Source organism: Festucalex cinctus, chromosome 20 (genome assembly GCF_051991245.1).
Source record: "Festucalex cinctus isolate MCC-2025b chromosome 20, RoL_Fcin_1.0, whole genome shotgun sequence".
NCBI lineage: Eukaryota > Metazoa > Chordata > Actinopteri > Syngnathiformes > Syngnathidae > Festucalex > Festucalex cinctus.
Window position 1 is genome coordinate 14,335,383 of NC_135430.1, and position 24,909 is coordinate 14,360,291.

The 24,909-nt window shown below is 37.0% G+C and overlaps 1 protein-coding gene across 5 annotated transcripts in view; it reads left to right on the forward strand.

The window, feature by feature from the left end:
* The window catches only part of reck (reversion-inducing-cysteine-rich protein with kazal motifs), a 93,155-nt gene that overhangs the window by 49,729 nt on the left and 18,517 nt on the right, over positions 1–24,909 (forward strand). For 3 of the 5 annotated variants that reach the window (XM_077508794.1, XM_077508793.1, XM_077508795.1), the window contains 4 exons: positions 4,201–4,358; positions 6,115–6,235; positions 6,411–6,573; positions 24,224–24,285. In XM_077508794.1, the coding sequence (XP_077364920.1) occupies positions 4,225–4,358; positions 6,115–6,235; positions 6,411–6,573; positions 24,224–24,285 (480 nt within the window). In that variant the 5' untranslated portion in view covers positions 4,201–4,224. Of the gene's footprint in view, positions 1–3,924; positions 4,359–6,114; positions 6,236–6,410; positions 6,574–13,139; positions 13,333–24,223; positions 24,286–24,909 lie in introns of those variants that run through there. The other 2 variants (XM_077508792.1, XM_077508796.1) reach the window with 2 other exon arrangements.

Here is a 24,909-nt window from a genome sequence, read left to right on the forward strand (position 1 = left end):
CTTCTGTTACCTTTGGTGCTGATGTAGCCAAACAGCCACTAAATACTGTAGTGAGATCAGAAACATGAATATCATTCTCATATTTATTTTTTATGCAATTTTTTTCAAATAAAACACTAAATAAAGGTACTAAGGTCTAATTTATGGCAAAAAAATAAATAAATGAAGATACCGCAACGATCTTAACACTGCTCTGTCTGTGAACCGAAGCATCCTTGGTAACCCAACCAACGTCGATTCTTATTTGTGAACAGATTCATCCTGCTAAAGGATAGCAAATAACGAAAAGTTATTTTGACACAGCTATGGCCTGACTCAATGACCCTCCACCAGATGGCAATACACTACTAGGACTGAGCACAAAAACAACAAAAACGCTAATTCATCAGTAAACTACGAGGATAAGCTCCTAAAGTAAAAATGTGCCATAAAAGGCCACTCCACCAGGGTCAAATCTATACCGAAGACATCTTTGAAGATAACTTTAGCTAATAAAACAATTCATAAAACTAGATTAAGCTAAAGCGAGCATGGGCATTGGGTTGGACAGTGCTTCAAATTTTCGTCTTTAGGGTGGAAATATAGGCGGGAATACAGACAATGGATATTATAAAATATCTGACTTTTGTGGAGAATGCTGGAGGGTTTGGACATCTGCCGTGTTGTGCATCTGTGCGGTCTGCCTCTGCACACGTGGGAAATCACGCATGCAGTGTTTAAGGCAACACGTAGGAGGCAAAAGACTGCTGTGATGCATTATTTTATCTTCTGTATTCTTATCATTAGCATCATAACATTATTATGCAATGTGTACTATGCCTTTTAGATTTCGAAAAGATAATCACCATTACAGCAGACACACATGCAGTAAAATCAGATTCTCCACGGACGCAACAGCCTGAAGACATTTTACGTCTGCGTATTAGGTTTCTGCTCTCCCCACCTACATAAGTAACCCATAGCTGATCATCAATTCAACATGGCCATATGTGCCCAGTGGCATTTATTCCACAAAAGCCACTTGAGGATAACAAAATATAAACCTCAAGCAGAAATAATCACGGAATCAGAAGATTTGCAAAAATGTGAAGCGAGACGTGTCCGGATAGGTGCTTCACTTTATTTGCAGATTGGTATGTGCAGTCATCAACGCAGTGAAAAGTTAACTAAGTAGAAATGAATACATCAGGACCAAATACAGTGAAGCAGACAACTCTCTTTTTATAACCACAAAGAAAATGACCATGTTCCGCTTTCTAAGGGAACTCATTTAAGATTCAAGATTTCAGCTCGGTTTCTCCTCTTTGGTCTGTCATGGACATTGTCTTGAGATTCAATACAGAATATTTACATTTGTTTATGTTTCCCTGCTTTGTGTTCTGAACTATCTTCCCAAAGTGTCAGAGTGAACAAGTTTCTCCTCGAATCCCTTCGAGACGGATCCTATGCAACGTTTGCTAATCAAGCTTTGTGGTATGGATTTGATTGTCTAAGACAGGCGTGTCCAAACTACGGCCCGGGGGCCATTTGCGGCCCGCCGTCTATTTTTCAGTGGCCCGCGACATATGCTAAAAATGGCATTTGACTCAGTTCAAATAAAATAAAAACAAACAATGTTTGGAAATGGTCAAAGTAAGAAGGGAGGGTATCGAAAAACTGGTGCCATTAACTCATTTGCTCCCAATAACGTGTAAATACGTTGTTGTTTTTTTATGTTGTAAGTGTCCCAAAGACGTATTTATACGTTTTGTTTTGTTTTTTGTTTTTTTAATGCTGGAGCATACAGAAGGCTTTGATGCAGCCTCTCAGCTGCAAAGAACGGTTGCAGAAATGGTAGTTATTACACAAACGGCCAGCAGGTGGCAGCAGAGCAAAGGAGATCAACCAGGGCCATGTAGAAAAAAAGCTAAATTACTTACAATTTTAAATAGATTTGTGAAAACTAATGAAACATAGCTCTCTTCTAATGCTAATTGCTATAAAACGGAAACAGATAGAAACATTTTTTTTTTCCTGATGAAAGAAGAGACTTTAATCTTTCTTTTGGTAGGTTCCATGCTTTTATAGCAATAGAACACAATATTCTGTGGGCCTTGCAAAATCAGTCAAAATCCAGTAAAACAGACGGGAGCGAATGGAACTGCTTCTGTGAAAATGGCTGGGAGTGAATGAGTTAAAGGTTATTTTAGTTACCTAAAACTAATTAAAAAATAAAAATAAAATAAAAATAAAATTTAAAAAACTATTGTTGCCGAAATAAAATAAAAACGGAAATGCTTTTTAAAAAAATCGAAAACTAACTGAAACTACATTTTATGTTTACAAAACTAACTAAAACAAACTGTAATTGTAGCAAACGTCCTTCGTTTTAGTCTTTGGTAATTAATTGAATGCATGAGCCTTTGGGGATGATTTGGGATTGAAATGTGATTTTTAGTAGATTTATTTTGATATAAACCGGAATAATGACGTTTGAAAGTATGTCACACAGAAGTGACGTCATCTCACAGCAGCCAATAGAAAAGCACCAAAAGATGACGTCGCTCCCATGCTGTTTTTTTTTTTTTAAATACCGCACACAAGTAATATACATTTTTTTTTAACTAAGCTAAAACTAATACTGAAACTAACAAACTAAACTAAAACTAAGCATTTTTTTAAAGAAGTAAACTAATAAAAACTAACAGAACCACCCTGAAAACTAATAAAAACTAACTAAAATGAAAAATTCCAAAGCTATAATAACCCTACTGCCGTATTACAAATAAATTAGTTTATATACTGTAGCACTACTGTAAATATGCAAAAGCACAAATAAATTATTTGTACAATTTTTAGGACTAACACAATTCCTCTTCATAACATTATGTGGCCCTTGCGTCCTTCTGATTTTCTGTATGTGGCCCTCAAATGAAAAAGTTTGGACACCCCTCGTCTAAGAGTACTAATTTTGTATAAATTGTCTAGTTTTTCATACGAGCAGAGTACATGTTGGCTTATTTTCACTTTCATTATATGGAGTGTACTCTACGCAGCTATGACATTTGTTCCGTAAACACAGCTAGTAGCTAGCTCGGTTCAAGTCATAAAAACGTGCCTGCCAGCACCGCTAAGGCTCACAAATGAGCACATTACATCTTATTTTGTTGTGGTCTGCACAAATAAAGAAGTATAACTCAATAGACGCCGCCACAGGCGTTCATGGGCAGGATTCCCGTGGCCTTTTATAGTCAACAACACAAGCAGGAACCAAAACAATTTCACAGTAAGTGGCGGGTTAAGATGGCCGGAAGTCCGTATGTCCTCTTTTTGGGGACCTACAAAATGTCTTTTACTGTAAAGTCACGTGGCCATAATGTTCGTATAGCCCAACGCGACATAAATTAACAATTTTGCGTTTCTAAAAATAACACCTTTTTATTTTTTGATAGGAATTCAAAGTAACTTTCACAACATCATGCTAAATCATTTAAAAATATTTCAGTTTACATTAATGCAGTTACTACAACTATGTATAATACTTTTCTGATGGTAAACACTGCTTAATTAGTACATTAAATTTAACTGTGCACACTATAGTATATAAATGTTTCATGTATAGGTGCCATTACAGGTGTAGTGATATACTGTGCATTCCCTTGACTGCAAATCAAGAAATTTATTTTGATGAAACACCTCCCTCTTGTGGTCACACTTGGAAACTGCAGCCATAAATCTGGTGTAAACGGTCTCAATCAGTTGAATCTTAAATTAACGATTCAATATAGAGATCATACAAGAATTTTAAAAATCTGCCGGTTAGCTTTGGTAATAGGTTTGAGATTTCAAAGCAATACCAGTCAACACACAAAAAGTGACATGAAGATGTTAGATTACCATAACAGTCATTAATTTTGTGTTCAATAGATTTGTAGATATATTTATTTAGTTACAGTAATACAGTATTTTCATTCATTTTAATCAGTGGTCTCAATACGTTTACGCTATGAGTTACTTTGACCTTAAGCAGTCAATAACTAATTTGTTTATTACAGAACATTTGATGTGATATATTTTGAGGTAAATGGGAAAAAAAAAAACAAGAAAAAATGCCGTGACTTAAGCAGCATATACTGTTAGAAAAAAAAAATAACAGTGAACTACACAGCAAGTTGAGTTTCTTACAATCCATGATTATTAAAGATGATTCTCTTTACACAGCACCAAAACTTGCAAAGAGCTGAAATGAGCAACATTTGTGTGCTTGAAGTTCATGCGAAAGTTCTTCAAGAGGTCCATCGCCACCAGGCGACTTTCATGCGATCCCATACGGCATCTAAAGAGTCGAAGGCCGGGCGGACGTCCAGGATGGAGAACTGGTAGGTGTCTTTGTTGATTTCTCCGTCGTAATAGTCGATGACGTAGCGCACCTCTTTTCCGCAGCGGTCGACGATCCAGTCGTGACGGTCAAAGGGCAGTTCGTAGCTGCGAGAGAAATGAGGCAAATGAGGCACTCGATATGCTGTCTTGTAGAGCTTAAGTGTCATTTCTCAACCAGCACGACATAATGAACCAATTGTTTGCATGATTTTATGAGTATGAAAAAATAGATGCAGCTCGTGTTTGATCTCATTATACGCTGCAAGAGAAAATAATGTTCTACTTTCTATCTGTGCTACAGAACAGAAATTAATGCAATCATACAAAAAAATCTTTAACTCATTCACTGCCAATGACAACTATAGACGTCAAAATCCAAGCAAACAGCCAGTGTTAATTTTGAAAAAAAAAAAAAAGAAAATTTAAAATTAAAATTTTAATTAAAACTAATAATAATTTAGTTTTAGTTATAGTCTTCTGACTAAATTTAATTAAAGCCTTAGTCATAACTCAGTCACCTAATTGTATTTTAGTTTTAATCCAATTTTAGTCAACAAAAATAAAGAGCAATTTTAGTCGACTAAAATTGGCTTTTGGAGGCCGAGACCCAGTATGTGGTCTCAGTAAGACCAAGACCGATCACAAGAACGTCAACGCCCGTGTTGTAGGCTAACAGGAATCCGTTCCACGCACGATGGTAGCACTTAGCAATGAAATTGTTGTCATCGTTCTTATTCATAACAACAATGATTAATAACTATGAATGAAAACAATGAAAAACTAAATTCAAATTTCTTGTCAAAATTTGCACTGGCTGTTTGCTTGGATTTTTGACGTCTATAGTCGTCATTGGCAGTGAATGAGTTAAAGAAAAATATTATAAAGTAAAATTCAATATAACGCAAATATGCAGTATTCCCATCCCAATGAAGATCAGCTTACCCCATCCAATGGCGGAAGCGAGCCCTCGGCGAGTACTCTTTGGCTTTACCACCGAACCTCTTCAAGGTTGGACCACACGGGCATTCACTGCAGGAATATTTTGCATTAAACTCATTTAGATACAAATATGGCGGGAAAATATTCTATTGCCATCTACTCACCCTGCATGCAGGGCTTCCCACTTCAGGATCTCCTGCCAGGCTTGCTCATTGTTCTTGTTGTGGATTTTGATGATGTTGCTCATGTCGGCGGCAGCAAGGTCATCCTCACGCCAGCGCCACCTGAGCGTACATCACCACAAAAGAGTGTTAAATCTTAACCACATACTGCTATTGTTGCTACCGTATATGCGACAACCAATTTGTGCTTTGTTGTTTGAAACACACTGACCCCTTCCTCAACATGGCGTTCCAGAACATCTGCTCAGATGGGTACACCCAGTGCTTTTCATTGCCATGGCGGGGAATGGTTGATTCTTCTCTGGCGACGGATAGCTTGAATGGTTGGTCTGGAGCGGGCGTTTGGTTAGGTGGTGGCATCTGCGGACAAGGGTCGTGAAAGAAATGTCATGAAACAATAATAGTTAAAAAAAGTTATTTTACACGAAGGTCTTGCATGAGGTTCACAAACTCTACAGAGGTGGCAGTTGCGAGTAAACAAAAAGTGTCCAACTCCACAATATAACTAACTAACACTCATTGCCATTTCAACCAATAAAAGCACACACAAAAAAAGTCTTGTACCATATTTGCTGGGTCAATGTCATTATTCGAGCCGGCTGCAGCTTTTATGGGACACTCCACAAATTCATAGGCCCGATCCTGGTGAGCTGGACCAGCTTCGGCTTGATGCATCGGACAATCTGAAGGCGGCGACACTGCAACCAGACCGGAGCACCAGATTGATAATTTCACAACTAAATGCACACAGTAAGGTACTGTACATACCTGTAACTGGCTGAGCTTGATGCATGGGACACTCTGATGGGGGAGATACTACTTAAAAAATAAATAAAATAAAGACACATTAATTAGATAATGTTACCACAGTTTACATGATATTAAATTATGCATCATCACCTTTAACAGGCTGATTTTCTTTGTGCATAGGACAGCCTTGAGGAGGGGTGGCAATCATTGCCTCTGCCCGAACTGTGGGAGCAGCAGGCGTTGAAGTGGAGGCTCCCATCCTGCCTGATACAAGCACAAATACCTGAAAAATCGACTCGGGTTACAGCACACAAGTATTTCCTACCAATGCGTTTACGTCACGCAGGGAAAGAAAAGACATTGTATAACGTCAAGGGTAATTAACACGAACGTATTTGCGTCATAATGAGTCTTATGTATATATAACGTAAAAATAACGTGATAATGATGAGATGACAGCTGGACACAATTAAACAATGATCTGTGTTACGATTAGCATTTTACAGCGACACGTGAATTTTTACCTAACATTGCCTGCGTTTTATTGACAGATTCAAAACAGTGATTATTGGCAGATTCAATACAGTAATCAATTACGATGATCAAATAGTTTGGATGCTGAGCAGCTACTTAAACGCACAGACAAGCTAGCGACATATTAACCGAATTTATGAACAAATATCTGTATTTCCATCGAAAAATATAGAGCGGACAAACGCTGTCTATAAGCGTTACTCACACAGAACGTGGAGTGTAACAACAAAATATCAAAACAACCACTTACTGAAGTAGTTCTGTCCACGTTTCTGTTCCAATGTCAACGAGCAGGGAAGCTCACGACTGAGTTACGCGACAAGAGGGCACGTCCGAGGACGTAAGGAATGACGTCATTACGCAGTAACAACGTGACCAGCTTCTTATTCATCGTCTTTGTGTGACTCTCAAAAAGCGTTTAGGTACATTACCGCCACCTTCTGTTGGAGGAAAGCCTTGCATTGTAAAAATATACATCGGCAAATATAATTCTTGAATTTCTGAAATGTCTTTTCTTATCTTTTTGATAGTAGTAATTATGCATTTCAGGATATTTTCATACAAATAAAAGCCAATTAGTGCAATATTGACTTTATTGAGAATTCTATACCCTACATATTAGAGATTATTTTTCTATTTACCCTGGAGAGTGTTTTTATGTCAATAGTTTGCTGTAAAACTTGTTCAAAAAGAAACGTCTTGTTCCCCTCAATAATTCCAACCAAGTGAGGATAAGCATGGTCTGCCCACCAGGTGGAGCCATACAGTATGAGCAGGTTGTGAACGGTGCAATTCTTCCAGAATGACAGTTCTTCGGTTATTTTCATATCATAAACGGTGTACTGTAAATAAAACAGTTTAGGAATAATAAACAGCAGTAGTTCTCAAATTGTGTCACGCAGGCCCCCTCTAGTGATACCTCAAAAGCACTGTGTAAATTATTCACATTAATCAGTCCCCAAAAAGTACCTCTCAGTAAAAAAAAAAAAAAAAAAAAAACAACTGTTCAGATAAAAAGAAAAAAAAAGAATGGATTACGAACAGAGTAAAATAAATACATAAATAATACAATGCTTACAATAAAATTCTAACATGCAAAAAAAAAAAAAAAAGATACACATTAATGAACACTAAATTGCTATGTGAATGTACAATGGGCTTTTTTTTTCTGCAGTGGTCATTATCCCAGGTTTAACTCAAAATTATAGCTTGTGCTGCTGTCAGTGGTTGGCAACCCTGGGACCACAGTCTCTGTAGTATTGGTTCTCTAATGCTATGTATAGGCCCACTGCATGCTACCTTGCCAAGACCAACACAGAAACATTGGCAAGTAAAAGGCAAGCCCAGAAGTGGTGACCAAATAATATATACTATATTGGCTATGTATAAGTATATTCTAACAATAGAAATAAGGATGTTATGATGTGAAAATGGAACAAAATTAAGACTTATTTTAATCTTTTGAATGTAAAAAAGTTTTTAAAGTTGTTCAGATCATGTTTTCATTTAAAATTGTAACTAAAGTTGAATGTTGCAAGACAACATACTTTTTATTTCACTTTTTATATGTTAACTCATTCACTGCCAATGACAACTATAGACGTCGAAATCCAAGCAAACAGCCAGTGTTAATTAAAAAAAAAAAAAAACTAAATTTAAAATTCAAATTTTAATATAAAAAAAATTAATTTAGTTTTAGTTATAGTCTTCTGACTAAATTTAATTAAAGCCTTAGTCATAACTCAGTCACCTGATTGTATTCTAGTTTTAATCCAATTTTAGTCAACAAAAATAAAGAGCAATTTTAGTCGACTAAAATTGACTTTTGGAGGCCTAGACCCAGTATGTGGTCTCAGTAAGACCAAGACCGATCACAAGAACATCAACGCCCGTGTTGTAGGGTAACAGGAATCCGTTCTATGCACGATGGTAGCACTTAGCAATGAAATTGTTGTCATCGTTGTTATTCATAACGACAATGATTAATAACTATGAATGAAAACAATGAATAACTAAAATTAAATTCAAATTTCTTGTCAAAATTTGCACTGGCTGTTTGCTTGGATTTTTGACGTCTATAGTCGTCATTGGCAGTGAATGAGTTAAAAGTGTCACGCCTCGCGCAAGTAAATACATTTTACATTCTATTGCGTCATTTACAGTAATCTATAGCCGTGTCATTTCAGTGTCTGGCTGTCATGACAACATACATAAAAACCAAGAGAAAAACACATGGAACAAAGTGACACAAGCCGCTTGTCAACAAGTTACACACTGCCTAGTTTAAAATATGTCCCAGCTGTGTTGTCCACGATTGCAGTACAGTATCGGGTTAAACATAGTAACAAGTCACAGAGTTGTTAAGCATGGTCTTAAAAGCCTTTTTTTAATGGCTGTTTTTCCACAGATGATGCACATTATTTAGCCACAATTTACAAGCTGCTTGCTACTTTTGTTTTCAAATTCAGTCAGGAGTTGCCTAATGCTACATTGCTAGCAGATTTGCTCTCAAGCATGACTGCCTCAACAAATAAAATAAGGTTAATTACGTTGTGGTTGGAATGACATGTCTTAGCAAGAATTGGTATTTTGTATCGATATTGTGACATTAAGTTCAAAATGGCGGGCTATTATGCTAATAGGCTAATCATGGAATACAAAAAAAAAAAAGACGTTCAGCAACCGCGTTCCTCGTGTCACTCAAACAAAACATGTTATAACTTTATTGAGTAAAATATAAATATTGATAGCACCTGCACACCAAAAAGAATTTAAAAAAAAAATTGAGTTCTTAGCTAGCTAAGAGCTAGCTTTGAACGCAAGCTAAGAACTTCTTAGCTAGCATTGAAATTGGATCTCGGTCCAATTACACTGACTCAATAATTGGAATGTTCTCACCAAAAGTACATATGGCTATATTAAGTTTTGCCTACAGGCTATATCAATGCTTCCGTGAGAATTTATTTTTATGCCATTTGTGGGCACATTTGGTCCACATATGGCCTCAAGGTGCACTCCACCCAAACAGCCATACTCCCCACCTCAAGTAATACTACTTTTTAATCCCCCACCATTAAAAGTACCCATGCGTACAAAAACATCTATTTTCTGATTTACATTTAGAACTCAATTTCTAATACAAAATAGTATTAATTTAATAACTTCTCCTACTAGCATGCTAGTGTGGTGGATATGTACTAAATGCTCGAACGACTTTCCATATCCATATGCATTGTTATAAAAGCAGCATGTTATGTTGGCTGGTATTGTTTTCTATGATACTACATTGAGTAAGAATATGTGTCATGTTCTGTCCCACTCATGTCAACCCAATCTCAACCCAAACACTTGGAAATGAAGCTAACAGCTCCACACTAAAAGGAGGATTTAGTAGGAAAACAACAGCAAACCATATGTTCCGTCTTTGTCATCCATCTTATTTGACACCCAAGCACTGACAGACTGACTCCTCTTTGTCCATGTCTGTCGTCCCCCCGCCCTAACAAAAAGCGAGGCAGATATGCCAACTGATTGAGTGTGTGTAAAGCGCAAAGCTCCAGTCGCATCAACACTGCTGCACAGCCAGCGTGTACATGACAGGTGTTTGCTTTGGTAAATGCAGCTTTTCCATTTACATGCTTTGGCATTCTGTCTTGAGTGTGAAACTCCCCCCCACATTCTGACAGATGCTGAAAGGCCATTAATTGCTGCCTGTGGAACATAAACAAAAAAAATAAAAAAATGCTGCAATGTAGGAATGGGAACATGTCAGATGCCGCGTCTGTCATGAAAAGCTTGTGAGTAACGTTTCCGTTGCTCAAGCAAGCCTTTACTAGCCAGGATGTGACAAAATGCCAGTTTGAACTCATGAAGGACTTTCAGCTGCACACTGGCAACATTCAAGTTTAGCGTCGTGTATTTTAACGAGTGTTGTTCCGATACCGATACTGGTATCGGCAGCGGGGCCGATACTGCATTAAAACATTGGTATCGGTATCGGTGACTACTCACAAGTAACATGCCGATACCATTAATTCCAACGCAAATATAGGATTTTGGATGCAGCATCTTGTGTCTTGCTTGTGCACAACATTCGTATTCGTATTCATATGTGACATGTTCACTGCATGCCGATCTAAGATATCCTATTGGCCCTTGAATGCTCTGAACCAATAGCAGGACAGCTTTTTCATGTTGAGGGAAAAAAAACCTTAAGTATCGGTATGGTATCGGTATCGGCCGATACGGCAAAGCTGGGTATCGGTATCGGGAGCCAAAAAACGGTATCGGAACAACAATAATTTTAACAAATCTAGCAAACTATTTTTAGGTCGATGCTAATTCAGGAACTTGTCAAGATAAAATTAAGAAAATTTTGGGCTAATTGTTGAGAAATGTCAGATTACTCAGTCTGCAATAAGATAATAATAAAAATGAGTTTGACACCCCTATATAGTGCGATATTTGTGCTAAATTGTGATGCAAATATTGTATTTTATTCCTATCTAAGCTAATATTTATCATTGTAAAATGTCATTAGTGGATTAAGCAACAGGCCTAATGGAGAAACAAAACAACACTGAATCGATGATATTGTCCGAGCACATCTGCCAGGACAATCAACCTTTATGAAAGGGAGCGATGGTGCAACTGGCTTCAGGATTTGTATTGTACATTCAAGAGCAAACAAAGAGACTCTCTCTTCAACAGGTTTTAGCGGTGAAGCTATTTTTAATCATTTGCAGAAAAATTTGTGACGGATACGCTTGATATTTTTTTTTTCAATCAATCAGTCCCACACAGATTTCGGACATCTCTATGAGCGATTTTCCCGGGCCTCTCACTATTCATGCTTGTTGACATGATGTAGTCTCCTCACACGGCGCCAATGTGCTGACTCCAGCCCTTGACATCCTCCTCACGCCGACCTTTGACCCATTACAAAAGGGGATGTCTTATTGGACACAGATTTCCCTGCTGTGGCACAAAAAAGCCCCTCGGCTCAGCCGACATGGGCATTAAGAGGGACAATGAGGCGACACACTTGGAAGGCCGGGCCCCCCACCTCGCTTTCTCTCTTAAATATTGTCTTCTATTCAGTCCACTATCATGATATTGGGATTATCCGAATGTTTGTTTGCTCAGATTATAGCAATAGATTTGTAAATAAACATGGCAAACAATCTTAGCATGAAGATTGCATCAATTACTTTTAATATATAAAATGTCATCAAGTCTCCGACGTAGATGATGAATTTGCGTTGTCAAACTGCCACAACTACTGCAATGTCAATTACTAGTTTGGTCCATAACATGTTAAAAAACAGGCAAAAAATCTTGATCATAAAGTAAAGCAAGATGTTTGCCAATGTTTTTTTTGTAATTCAACACAAAAGATAATCTACTTTCATGGAAGACTCCAGAAATCAGAATACTTGCTTAAAGTAGAAATTTGAGTGGCTCAAATTTGGAGGATTTGGGTAATTTTGAATTAAAAAAGAAAAAAAAAAAAGAAAAAAAAAAGATCTCTAAACCACTAATTCTTGAACAAAATAATGACCAACTAGTGCCAACTCTACTGTTCATGTTTTATTTTAAATGTCGTTTACTTTATGTTGGAATGCTTAAAAAAATGTATATGTGTGTAGGCGCCAGCCTGTACTAGTTAGCCCCAAGAACAACATGAGTAGCCCTCAAGTCTGTTCTAAAAATAGTTCACCAGTGACGGGACACTGTGACTTACTAAGAATACAACAGAAGAAGGTTAACATTTATTTATTTATTTATTTATTTATTTATTTATTTATTTATTTATTTATTAATGACTTATTTATTTATTTATTTATTTATTTATTTATTTATTTACTTATTTACTTAAAATGGTAATGTTTCTTAATGTACCCAATATTATTTATTCTGTTAAAAATATATATATTGTGTTTAATAGGGAAAATGTTGGTTTTATTTACTCAAATATTCCCCAAAAAAGTAAAGTTTAGAGCTATAGTTTGAATACTGTGATACTGTGATTTTTTTTTTTTTTGGGGGGGGGGGGCTGACAGTAATCTTTCACTTCAGAAAGTAATATACTGCTGATGATTATTTTTCTGTAAGTAAATGTCAGTCTGCATTTTTATTATAATTTTTTTTTAACATAGCACGTATTCTACATTTATCAGTTTGTTTATTTATTTTATTTTATTTACAGTTTTTGTACTTCTACTCGACTTACTCTGTCCATTACGAATGGTAATTTAAGACATATTTGTTTTAAAGGTTGACATAAAAATAAATATTTCCCCATATCTGAAACGGGGTGGCCCAAACTTTCTTCTGCGCATGTCCCAAAAAGAGAGAGAGGGGCGCAGTGGGGGGAGCAAGGCTGTCCGAGAGGGAGAGCAAGCGAGCGAAAGAGAGCTTCCATGGCCCATCATGTCACATCTTCAGCGTTCTCCATGTCTTCTCGTCCACGATGCACTTTAGGATTTCAATAAGATGCGTGTGTGTCGCCAGATAATCGGCTTCCTCTTCGCCGCAAACTTTTACCTCCCGCCGATCCAAGCTCAGGGTGAGTTCTCGTTTATGACTTGTGCTGCACAACTCGACAAAAGTCATTTGTCAACTTATTCCCATTCTCCGCCTATTTCCTGACATTCAGAAGCGAAGCGGGGGAAAAGATGTATACATCTCGAGTGTTAACTTCTTTTTCCAAAGTTTGTTGTGCATTTCGTGACAGCTGACATCCTGTTGGCCCGTTCGGTATGTTATGTCCTCGCTTTAGCTATTACAATCAAATTTCATCTCAAGAGTATGGATTAATGGTGACTGACTAGCATATTTTGTTGAATAGAAGAGTACTTTTGTTTCTATAAAAGTTTCTAAGAACTTCTCGGGAGACTCGAGTCTGAAATAACGGAACCGTTTAAATAGCTAATGTTGGATTATGGCGCGACACTGGAAGAATTCACGACGTCATGACATAACCGGTGTTGTAGTTTGAGCTCCAAAACTGAGCGTTACATGTTATTCTAAGAATGCATTTAGAAGCAAGTAGTAGTAGGTTCGATTTCAAAGAGAATAGATTTGACACACTATTGATAATAAGCAATATTCTCCAACATAACAAATATTAAAATACAGTATGGCACATGCAAAAGTTATGTTTTATTTCTAAAGAGTATTTTTAATATCATTGTTATTCTGTTAAAAAAAAATATATATATTGTGTTTAATAGGGAAAATGTCGTTTTTATTTACCCAAATATTCCCCAAAAATAGTATGATATAATGCACAGTTTGAATGTTAACATTATGTGTAAAATGTGAGAAAATAAAATTACGTAAAGACTCATTTCCAATGTATCACATGTAAGTGAAATTGTAAAATAAATAAATGAATGAATAAATAAATAAATAAATTAGCCCGAATTTCCTAATTTTTCCTGAATCGGCGATTGACAATTCCTTAAAATAAAACCGATTTTGTCCACAGCATCTCATCTCCCTCCACAGAGGAAAAAGTCAGCCACTGTCCCTCTTCTGGTGTGAGATGACAAATTGGCTTTATTATTATTATTATTATTATTATGATTTAAGAGAAATGCTTCATGTGCAGTTAAAACTACCTGTTTTTATTGTTTCACATGTATTGTTCGATGTTTTACAATAGAACAAGACTGGAACATTGAAGGTATCTGATGTTGGTTATGAAAAAAAAAATCAGGATCGGCAGAAAATTGTGATGAAAATTTATTGTATTTAAAATTACATACAACTGCATCCCAGTGGCCTCAAGAAAAAAAGTTGAAGACATTGAGACATTATGCACAGTTTGAAAATGTAATTCAAGTGATTTCATTGTCCTGTTGGTCGTAACCACAGTTTGAGATTCACATGACTGCTCTATTACATTATGTTGAAGAGTATTTTTACCCGTGTTTGCATAATAGCTCACATACAGTTATGCACAACTGGCTTGTGAAGAAAGTGAAAGGAGCTTTCATAACCACTTAGTGGATAAAAAAAAAAGATTAAAATTCAATTCAATAACCTTTCCATCACTGCATTACCCCCTTAAAATGTGTCATTTTGTAATTTATACCAGTGTCAACAAAATAAAAAAAATATATGACTATCTAATTGAATTTAATTGCCGACTATTCTACCCTTTTAAGTATTTTACAAGGCTAATTATCTGGTACTTGTCAACACAGACAAACACTGAGCTGTGGATTGGGGCTGTAACCTAATTCATTACAATGGCTGGCACATTTGCGGCCATTTGGGAAGGTGTGTTGCCATTTGATTCAAAACGGCATGCTAGTTTGAAATCAAACATCCCATCGACATTATTAGAACATGTAGGTCTTTGAAGTGCAAGTCCACATGGGTTAAGGATGTGGATTTGCTCTGGCTATCACTTTGAATCTCTTTTTTTTTTTTTCATTCACACATCTGCACGAAACATGAAAGAAAAAGCAGCTCTTAGATCCTCATTTGGGGTGCACATTGTCTACGATGTAGAGGGGGCCGAGGAATAGGCAAAAGAAGGTCCAGAAGCTCGCCACGAGGTCTAAAAGGTACAATTAACATCACAATATGGTAACATAATCAACAAGTTTTGCAAAAGGCGATCACATGTCGCCACTCTTCCTCATTTTACGTCAAAAATTCCTTGCATTTTTGTCCCGATTGAGTTTGGCGGAAATTTTTCTCAGTCATGTCTTTCATGTTGTGATTTTGTTGTGGAGGCAAGCCGTGAGAGAATGCATCTGGAACCAATTTGACTCCTCAAAGCAGAAGGGGCGGAGAAGGAGGTGGAAAAGCGGGGAAGGAGCGCAGACGTGAACGGCTGCCCTTTTTTCTTTTCCGTGTCCACTGTAATCAGGAACGGGCACCGATCCCGCAAACAAAATGATAGTTTTCAGAACATTAGATTAAAGTGGAGTTTCTTGGCCCCCGTCGTTCAGTTTAGTGATTGTTGAATTGAGTATGAAATGTTGTTTTTGCGCAGTACGGTGACCTAGCGGTTAGCACGTCTGCCTCCCAGGCGAGAGGTTCCAATCTCTGCTCGTGCTCCCCTCCTGTGAGGAGTTTGCATGTTCTCCCTGTGCTTGTGGTGGTTTTCTCTGTATGCTCACACCTGTGAATGTATGAATGGTTGGTTGTATGTGCCGTGTGATTGACAGGCAAACAGTCCAAGGTGTATTCCTGGGTTACGTTTGAACCGAATGAGGACGTATAGAAAATGGATGCGTTAGCTTTTAGCAAAAGCTAAAGTCCAAGATGGTGGAAAAATAAACACGCCAGTAAAAGATATACTGCACTTGACCAATGTAATGTGACTGTAAACATCGCCTGCACCTGTTTGTTTTGTTTCTTAAAAATATATTATTTATTTTTGCTTTTGTTGATTCTGCATTTTCTCCACGTATATTTAAGTTGGTGTGTCAAACTTATTTGGGACACATAGCATTTATGGTTTCCCTCAGAGGGCCGTTATGTGAAAACCATGTACCATATAGTAACCACATCATGTTATTATGTCATACTGTAATTGCCCCTACAATTGTTTGCTATGTATATTCTTAAGAACAAATTGAACAGCGGCTAGTTCGTCGCCCCTGTTGCCATCTCCAATCACCGTCAGCTCCGCTTTGCTTTAATTCCGTAAAACTTTTTCTCCTTTTTAAAGTGACCCCAAACCTCTTTTTTTCTTTTTTTTTTTTCTTTTTTTTTAATTGACTCCATTGGAATTTAATCAATTGGAGCATGCCACAAACATGGCTTTGAAATGATAAATTTTAGTGATAGACCGATACGTTTTTTTCAGGGCCGATGCCGATACCGATTATTCGTCGTCAAGGAGACCGATAACCGATATTACAAGCCTATATCATTTGCAGTAAAAGAGCAAATAATTGTGTAAATAAAATAAAATAAACCTTTTTAATTTTAAAACATATAAACAATAGACAGTTTTGTTTAATTAAAAATTTTAACAGAAATTGTAGAAAATGTAGGGAACTTCCAGGGTCATCAGCATATGTTAAGCATGTGTTAATTCAAAACTAAGCAAGCAAATAAATAAATAACTAAATAGTTTTCTACGGTAAATAAAGTTTTCCAAAATTTCAACATAATTTCTAAACATTTTTTTTTTAAATTATTTAATGACATAACTTGATTCCAGCTTTATTGCCCTTCAAATTCGTAAAATGGCCGATGCCGATATTTGTCAACAAGTCAAATATCGGCACCGATAATCGGCCCGGCCGATAATCGGTCTATCCCTAATAAATTTTAGTTTTGAGGCAGAACCAATTTTTTCTGGTCAAATTAACGGACTTAGCTATATATATTTTTACGTTTTATTTTTGCAGCATAGGAAGAGTAAATGTTGGTGAATAACGTTAACATGCTTCTCTGCATACATTCCTGAAGCGTTTTATATGAATATCCGTTCTTTTGAGTGATAAAAGTGCCGCAAGTAGCGCGCTAATTAGCGTTAGCGAGTCAGACTGGAGTAGATTATGACGATTCTTTGCACATCTATAAATTGAAGCATAAATCATTGTTAAATAAATCATTTTGAATCAAAAATCGTTCACTAACGAAAATCAGTTCAAAATCGAATCGCAGAGCCAAAAATCGGAATTGAATTGTGAGACAGGCAAAGATTCTGACCCCTAATTGGCATCAATTATAGACACAAGGAAATAAAGGGACTTTTGTTTTTGTGCTGCTAACAGTGGCTCAGCATTCTTTTTATTTTGATTTAAATCAGACACGATACCAAAGTTGCTGGTGAACCATGGTAATTACAGAAAAATGTTTTTCAAAATTCACATTTTAGGAGTTTACATGTTACATTAGCCATTGACACGAGGCCTTTTTTTTTTTTTTTTTTTTAACTGAGAACAGATTTTTTTCAAAATGTGGGCCGTTCATTTTCATGGCAGCTTTGGTTTGGACCATGCAAATGGAAAATTGTTTTCGGATTGCCACTGTTATATTTCCTATAATTCTAGAACAAAGGAAATGCCCGCGTGTGTTATGCCTGCAATTGCATACAGTAAGTCATCAGTCAAAACAATTGGCAGCACTGTTGTAGCATCATCTGAACATAAACCTTTTATAAAACGAATGTTTGGATATAATTGTATCTTCTACTAATTTCCTGTAAACGCTGTTATCATATTATCACATATTATCGCAGCATCTTCAAGCAGCTGTTCTCATAGAAAACATGCCATTCTCTTGTTATTGCGGACAAGTCTTTCTTTTCTATTGATCTTTAACTGTCTACAGCTGGTTGGCCTTGGACTTGACTAGTTGTTACTCACTGGAGTCCAGATCCAAACAGAACCACCGAGAATGTAATCTGTTTTGAAGTTTTTGTTATTGAGGAGATAATGGATGTGAAATTCGGCCACAAAAAAAAAAGCAGCAACACTGACAGAGCAGTTAATTTTGTGAATAATATTTTGTATCTTCACAGTTTTAAAGCTATTGCTTCATGTCATCGATGGTTATTTTGCTGCAGTACTGACGTAATGCTGTGGCACGAATGGGCTGTGGTCAGAGGATGACTCGTATTCATGGTGGTGTGATATGTGGCACATCAATCTTGACTCTGGATGCCTGTTGTTACAGTAAACAGAAAACTTGATTCTATGCCCCGTGGCTGCCCTCCTCAGCTCTTCTTTTCCTTTCCCCAACTACTTCTCTATCCTGCGATACACCTTGCTGTGGCTATGAGCTCATGTCTGGTGAGAGGGTGGGAGAAATAATAGATTCGAAGATGTATCACGAAGCTTACATAGCAGTCACATAGTTAGAAAAAGAAATGTATAGTCCTTTCAATTGATTGAAAAAGGAAGCAAAACAGAAGGAAGCATTTTCAAGCAAGCAGCAATTTGCATAGATAATTATCAATACATAGTAGGGCTGGGTATTGCCGCCAAACCCACGATACGATACGTATCACGATACAGGGTCACGATACGATACGTATCGCGATACATATGTATCCCAATACTTGATCTTCAAGGCGATACGTATCCTGATATATGACATTATTTTTCTTGCATTTTATAACTAGGGATAGACCGATAATCGGCTGGGACGATTATCGGCACCGATATTAAGCATTTCGACGAATATCGGCATCGGCCATTTTGAAGAATCATATGGCCGATAATAGATCCATTTAAAAACAAAAAAACAAACAAAAAACTTCAAGGAACTAATTTAAATGTTTTTTTTTTTTGTTTTTGTTTTTTTTTCAATTTAAATTTTCAGAGGCGCTGCTGACCCTGGGAACTCTCTGCACCATCTGTTTTTGTTTGAAATTAAAACTAAGATAATTTAAAAAATAAATAAAATACTTCAAATTTATTGAAATACTTTGTTTAGTGTAAAAAAAAATTGTTTGTTTTTATTTAACTTTTGAAAACATGCCACTGCACCAGGGAGATCCTGGGACTTGTTAGATTTTAAAAACAAAGATGTCTATTGACTAAGATTTAAAAAAAAAAAAAAAAAAAAAAATCCAATATTTTACTAACCCTAAAAGTTGCTCAATAAGTATATACTTTAAAATAAAAAAAAGAACTGGAGTTTGTATTTTTTCCAAATTTTGATGCCAATATTTTCCCTTTATAGTGAAAATTAATATCGGCTCCAAATATCGGTTATCGGCGTCATTGACGACTAATAATCGGCATCGGTATCGGCCCTGAAAAAAACATATCGGTCTATCTCTAATTATCGATTCTGACGCCTGCGTATCGATACATATATTGTAATGAGGCTCGCAACGATATATTGCCGTATCGATTTTTTGAGCACACCCCTAATACATAGATACTTTCTGAGTGGCTGCTGTGTTGAGCAAGTTCCACAATCGTCTTAAAGTCCACATGAAAAACTGAGACATGTGGCTTGTATCCTAGCTCCATGTGTGATGTTTGTAACAAATCAATCCATGTTCCATACAACATTCAAGATGTTTGCCGAATTGAGGATGATTTAATCCGCTTTTACAACACAAGGGGGTATATTCACTAAGAATGCGCTGCGTCCGCTAATAGCGCAAAATATTGCACCACAACTGCACCCGCACTCTGCGCCCAGTTACCCACAACTGTTGACCAGATAATATCCATCTCCTTATGGCCATTCATTCATAATTAATCAATGCACAGGAAGTGACCTTGGACCCCCATCCATTAAAATCTTCCCCCCCCGAGAGTCTGCTGCGGATCTTAGGAATGCAGGAAGCAGAATGTTAGGATAGCCTCTCTGGTGCTGCTGGCAGTATTGTGTGAACGTTGATGTTGGTTTCATCGATATTCATATTTTGGATTTGCTATCACTTGTCACATACGGTTTAAATTCGATGTGATTTTAGAGACCATAACATGCAGATCGTGGTTTGGCTTGTCCTCACTTCAACTCAATTTGTGCAGCAGTTGCCGAAAGATAATCTTAATGTGACTCTCATGCTGAAATTTAAAGACATTGTTGATTTATGGCAACCAAGTCGCTTTTTCCTTGTGAGTGAAATCTTCTGTCGTTGTTGATTCGGCCCCCCACGCAGTTTTGTTTTGTGCAAATGGATGTTAGCAATAAGAGTTCACGCGTTACTAGTTTTATTTGAAATGAATGTTGGCATTACCGTGAGAGTTTGACCTTCTGAATGTAACTGTCGCTGAAGGGGAGTACTTGTTCTTATATGCTGAACTCTAAAATGGGGCCAGTGCTCATTAGCAGCGAGCAAGAGGCCTCATATTTTACATGATTGAATGGCCTCCATCATCCAATAATTGTCACTTGCCATTGTTTGAACGAGCAGTTATGTCCTCTCGGTTTGTGGTCTCCAAAACGTATTTTGTTTCAGAAACGGCACCGACGGAAATTGGGGTTACTGAAAGAGCAGAAGTTGTTCAACTCACAAACTGTGCTGAGTCAATACATTCGTTTACAGTAGCATAAGTGGTTTTGTGTGACAAATATGAAATAAATTAATGTGTAACATTTCTGAAAAATATACTTTAGACGTACAACATGTAGTACCTTAAAACCTCACATTTTAATTTCATCCGAATCACAAGTTTTACTTTTGCCTTACTCAACTAATCTACATTAACGCAAAGTAAAAAAAAAAAAGAAAAAAAGAAAAAAGGGGGTCACTTTGACCCGGGGTATGTTTAGTCATCCAGATGTGTCAGAAATGTGTATAATCCAAACTCAATACTTCATTTTAACCACTGCATTATGTTAATTTCTTAGGAACAGCAATAATGTTTCTGGGTCAAAATGACCCGGAGGCTTTTTAATCATCTAAAGTGTCAAAAACTTTTTTGTGTGTTTGCTAATTAGTCACAAGAATTAATTTCAACCTGTGTGTTACATTTGTTTCTCTGGATAAGTAATAACATCATGGGTCATTTTGACCCGAGGTCATGTGTAATTATCCAAAAGTATCAGATTAACTAACTAATTAGCCAAGACTGCATTTGCATTCTTGAGATTCTTTTTTTTCTTTTCATCAGTAACAGCAATGGGTCTTTTTGACCCGAGTTTTGCTTAATTATCAAAAAAAAGTTGTGACAAACATTTCTTAAAAATCTCTCTTTAAAACAATTTCAATTAATATTTCCTCTCCCATATAACGCTTCAGAGGGTTTTTTTTTAAGTCAAAAAAATGCTTTAACAAAAAAATGTCTATAGAGAAGAAGTCTATCCTGACTTAATACTTTCAACGTTTACTTGAACTTTCAAATGGGTCATTTTGACCCACCACATAACACGAGGGTTAAACCTTTCAGGTAAAGACAGTTCGTCTTTTTACCTTCATTAGTAACTCATTTGCTCCCAATAACGTGTAAATACGTTTTTTAAATGTCTTAAGTGTCCCAAAGACGTATTTATACGTTTTTTTTGTTTTTTTGTTTTTTTTTATGCTAGAGCATACAGAAGGCTTTGATGCAACCTCTCAACAGCATAGGACGGTTGAAGAATTGGTAGTTATTACACAAACGGCCAGCAGGAGGCAGCAGAGCAAAGGAGATCAACCAGGGCCATGTTGAAAAAAGCTCAATTACTTACAATTTTAAATAGATTTGTGAAAACTGATGAAACTTAGCTCTCTTCTAATGCTAATTGCTGCAGAACGGAAACAGATAGAAACATACTTTTTTTCCCTGATGAAAGAAGAGACTTTAATCTTTCTTTCACTCTTTTTTGGTTCTATGTTTTTATCGCAATACAACACAATATTCTGTGGGCCTTGCAAAATCAGTCAAAATCCAGTAAAACAGTCGGGATTGCTTGTGTTAAAATGGCTGGGAGTAGCTTTTTCTTTTTTTCTTTTTTTGATCCACAATCAACCTGGTGTGACGTCACATGGTCACAGTTTTTACCGTGAGTTATCAGATTTATTTTGAGCACTCTCTACAACTCCTCTGACCACATTTTTATTGTACAAACGTTATCTTTGAAACAGCGGCCAGCATCTTTCGAGCCAATTCTGAAAGAGGCCCGTTTAGAATGGGCACTGTGCTCCTTCGCTCTAAATCACACACTGTACACACAAATCACATACAGTGGAAGTCTGCTCCTCCTTATAGCATCAAAGACGCCCGGACCTGCTGATGGAATCCAGAATCCCCCCGTGTCAAGCAGCTGAGGACACACCAACAGTATTTTTCCCCTCTCTCCAACAAATATAAATGGACCCACAAGTGTGCTTATCCATCCACGTAGACACACTGATAAGTGGGTGTGATGGTTTCTTTCTCCCAATGTCTTGCCTGTCAAGTACACTCACTTTCTTTTATGTCTTTTAATGCCCGCCACAATTGGTCAGTAACAAAAGGTTTGGCGCTAACAAATGATGGCGGCTAGAACTTGGAAATAAAAGACCTTATATGGAAAAGCATATTGTGATATAAAAAGTCTAAACACCCCAGGTGGTTCATTTTGTCAATTGGTCTGTTAGTAGCGTTTCACCTGTCAACATGAGGAACTGCGCAAGAGTCAAGTCGAGTCCAACATCACTACTGCGTTAAAGTGTTTGGCCACATAGAGCAGGCGGCTGAAGTTTGTCCGCAGCAAATGGAGCCAAGACATTTACTGGAACCCTGGGCCGTGCTGCGGTTTGGACCTCTCTTGCCACAAAACACGCCCTCTCTTGCTTCTGTGTGTTTGTTTCTCGCATTTTGAGAGTCAATAGGTTTTTTTTTCTGTTTTCTTTTTTTATAGAGATGACATGAACGCAGTGTTGAAATGTCGGGTGTCCTGCAATGGGTGACATGTTAAAAACAAGCTGTCAGGCAATTATACATACACCGTTTATATATAATAGTTATTTTGAAAACGCAACATTGTAATCAAAATTATGACGTTTGGTTTTGGGAAAACATCTGTATTTTTAATTTTTTTTATTGAGCTACAACAGTTTTCAGTGCAACATCTCCAGTATTCACTGAAAACTTCTTTTATTCACCGTTTTGGCCAAAATCTCTCTGAAATGCTTTATATTGTCAGTATGTTCTTATTGTAAATGTTTAGAGATGGATTGATATGTTTTTTTTTGTTTTTTTCAGGCCGATACTAAATAGGCAAGGAGGCCAATAAATGATATTTGGAGCCGATAATCGTTTTCGGTTCGAAAGAAAAAAAGGGAGTGGGGGTAAAAAAAACAAAAAAAAAAAAACTTTTAAATACAAATGCCAATCTTGACTTTGTTGTAATGACTTGCAGCATGTTTATTGAAAATTTTTTCAGACTTTTCAAAATGTAGATTTTTATTTATTTATCTTAGACAATAGACAGCCAAAAGGTCTATCAAAATGTTCAGGGAGTTCCCAAGGTTATCAATACGTCTTAAAAGGTTAAATGGAAACTTAAACAAATAAATACCAGAGCTCCATAGTTTTCTACAGTAATTTTTCTTTCCAAAATTTAAAAATAACAGAAATTTTGACCTTTCACATTTCTTTGTTTGAATGTTGAACAAAAAGAAAAGGTTCAGAAGGTTCCCAGGGTCAGTAGCATCTTTATAAAGTAAACTGAATTTTTTAAATAAATAGTTTCCTGCGTTTAAAATGGTTTTAGATTTACATTTTCTCTGCCATCAGATTTTTAAAAAATACCTATATTTGCCCAATATCGTTATTTGGCTGAACTCCTCCTGGGTGCCTTTCCTCACAGGGTTCTTCTGTGCCCCGCCATGTTGTGGTTAGCGTGTGCGTCTGTGGGTACGATCATGGGGATATGGGGGGGAGGGATGGCTTTTTCTTTTTATTGTATTATGGATGTTTTATTTGTTCAGCACTTTGAGTTGCATTTGTATGTCTGAAAGGTGCTATATAAATAAAGTTTGATTGATTGATTGAATATCAGACTGGCCAATTATCGGTCTATCCCTAGTAAATCTGTGTTTCTGCTTTCAGATCCCTCCTGTTGCCACCATGCCGCTGAGTTCTCCCCTTGCAAAGAAGCTTGTGATCAGGTATGAACCCGCGCGCAGCACACGCACACACTCTAATCCATTCCTCAGCCCGTTTGTTGGCCCATGAATAGAAACTTTTGAAGGGGAGGGGTGGTGGTGTAAAGTTGTTTTTGTGTGTGCATTTTTAGTCTTTGAAGTACAGAGTAAAAGTTCTCCCTCACCCTGCTTCAATTAGGAGCAGGTGACACAATGTCCCATTCGGAATCCGCCACCGTGACCTCCTTAACAAAACAAACAAAACAGGACATGATGAAATGAAGCGCAAAGAAAGCTTTTTTTTTTTTTTTTTTTTTTTTACGCAACCAGCAAACAGGCCGAGTTCAATTCATGTGCTTGGAGTGGAAGTGTTGAGGAGGTTTTTCCTTGCATGTTTTAACCAACACCACAAAAGAGGAAACGGAGGAAGAAATAGATGAGGATCAAAAAGATGAAGAACGAGGGACGATGGTCTTTTACAAGTGCAGCCACCTCAAAATGTTGGAGTGGTGTGGTGTGGGTAGTCGTGTGTTCTGGTGGGGGGCATCGTGCCAGGCAGGCACACATTCTAATCAACAGTTCTATTTTACATCAAATGAAAGATCCCTTTAGCCTGGTTACACCCTTTTAGCTATTTTTAGAACATAA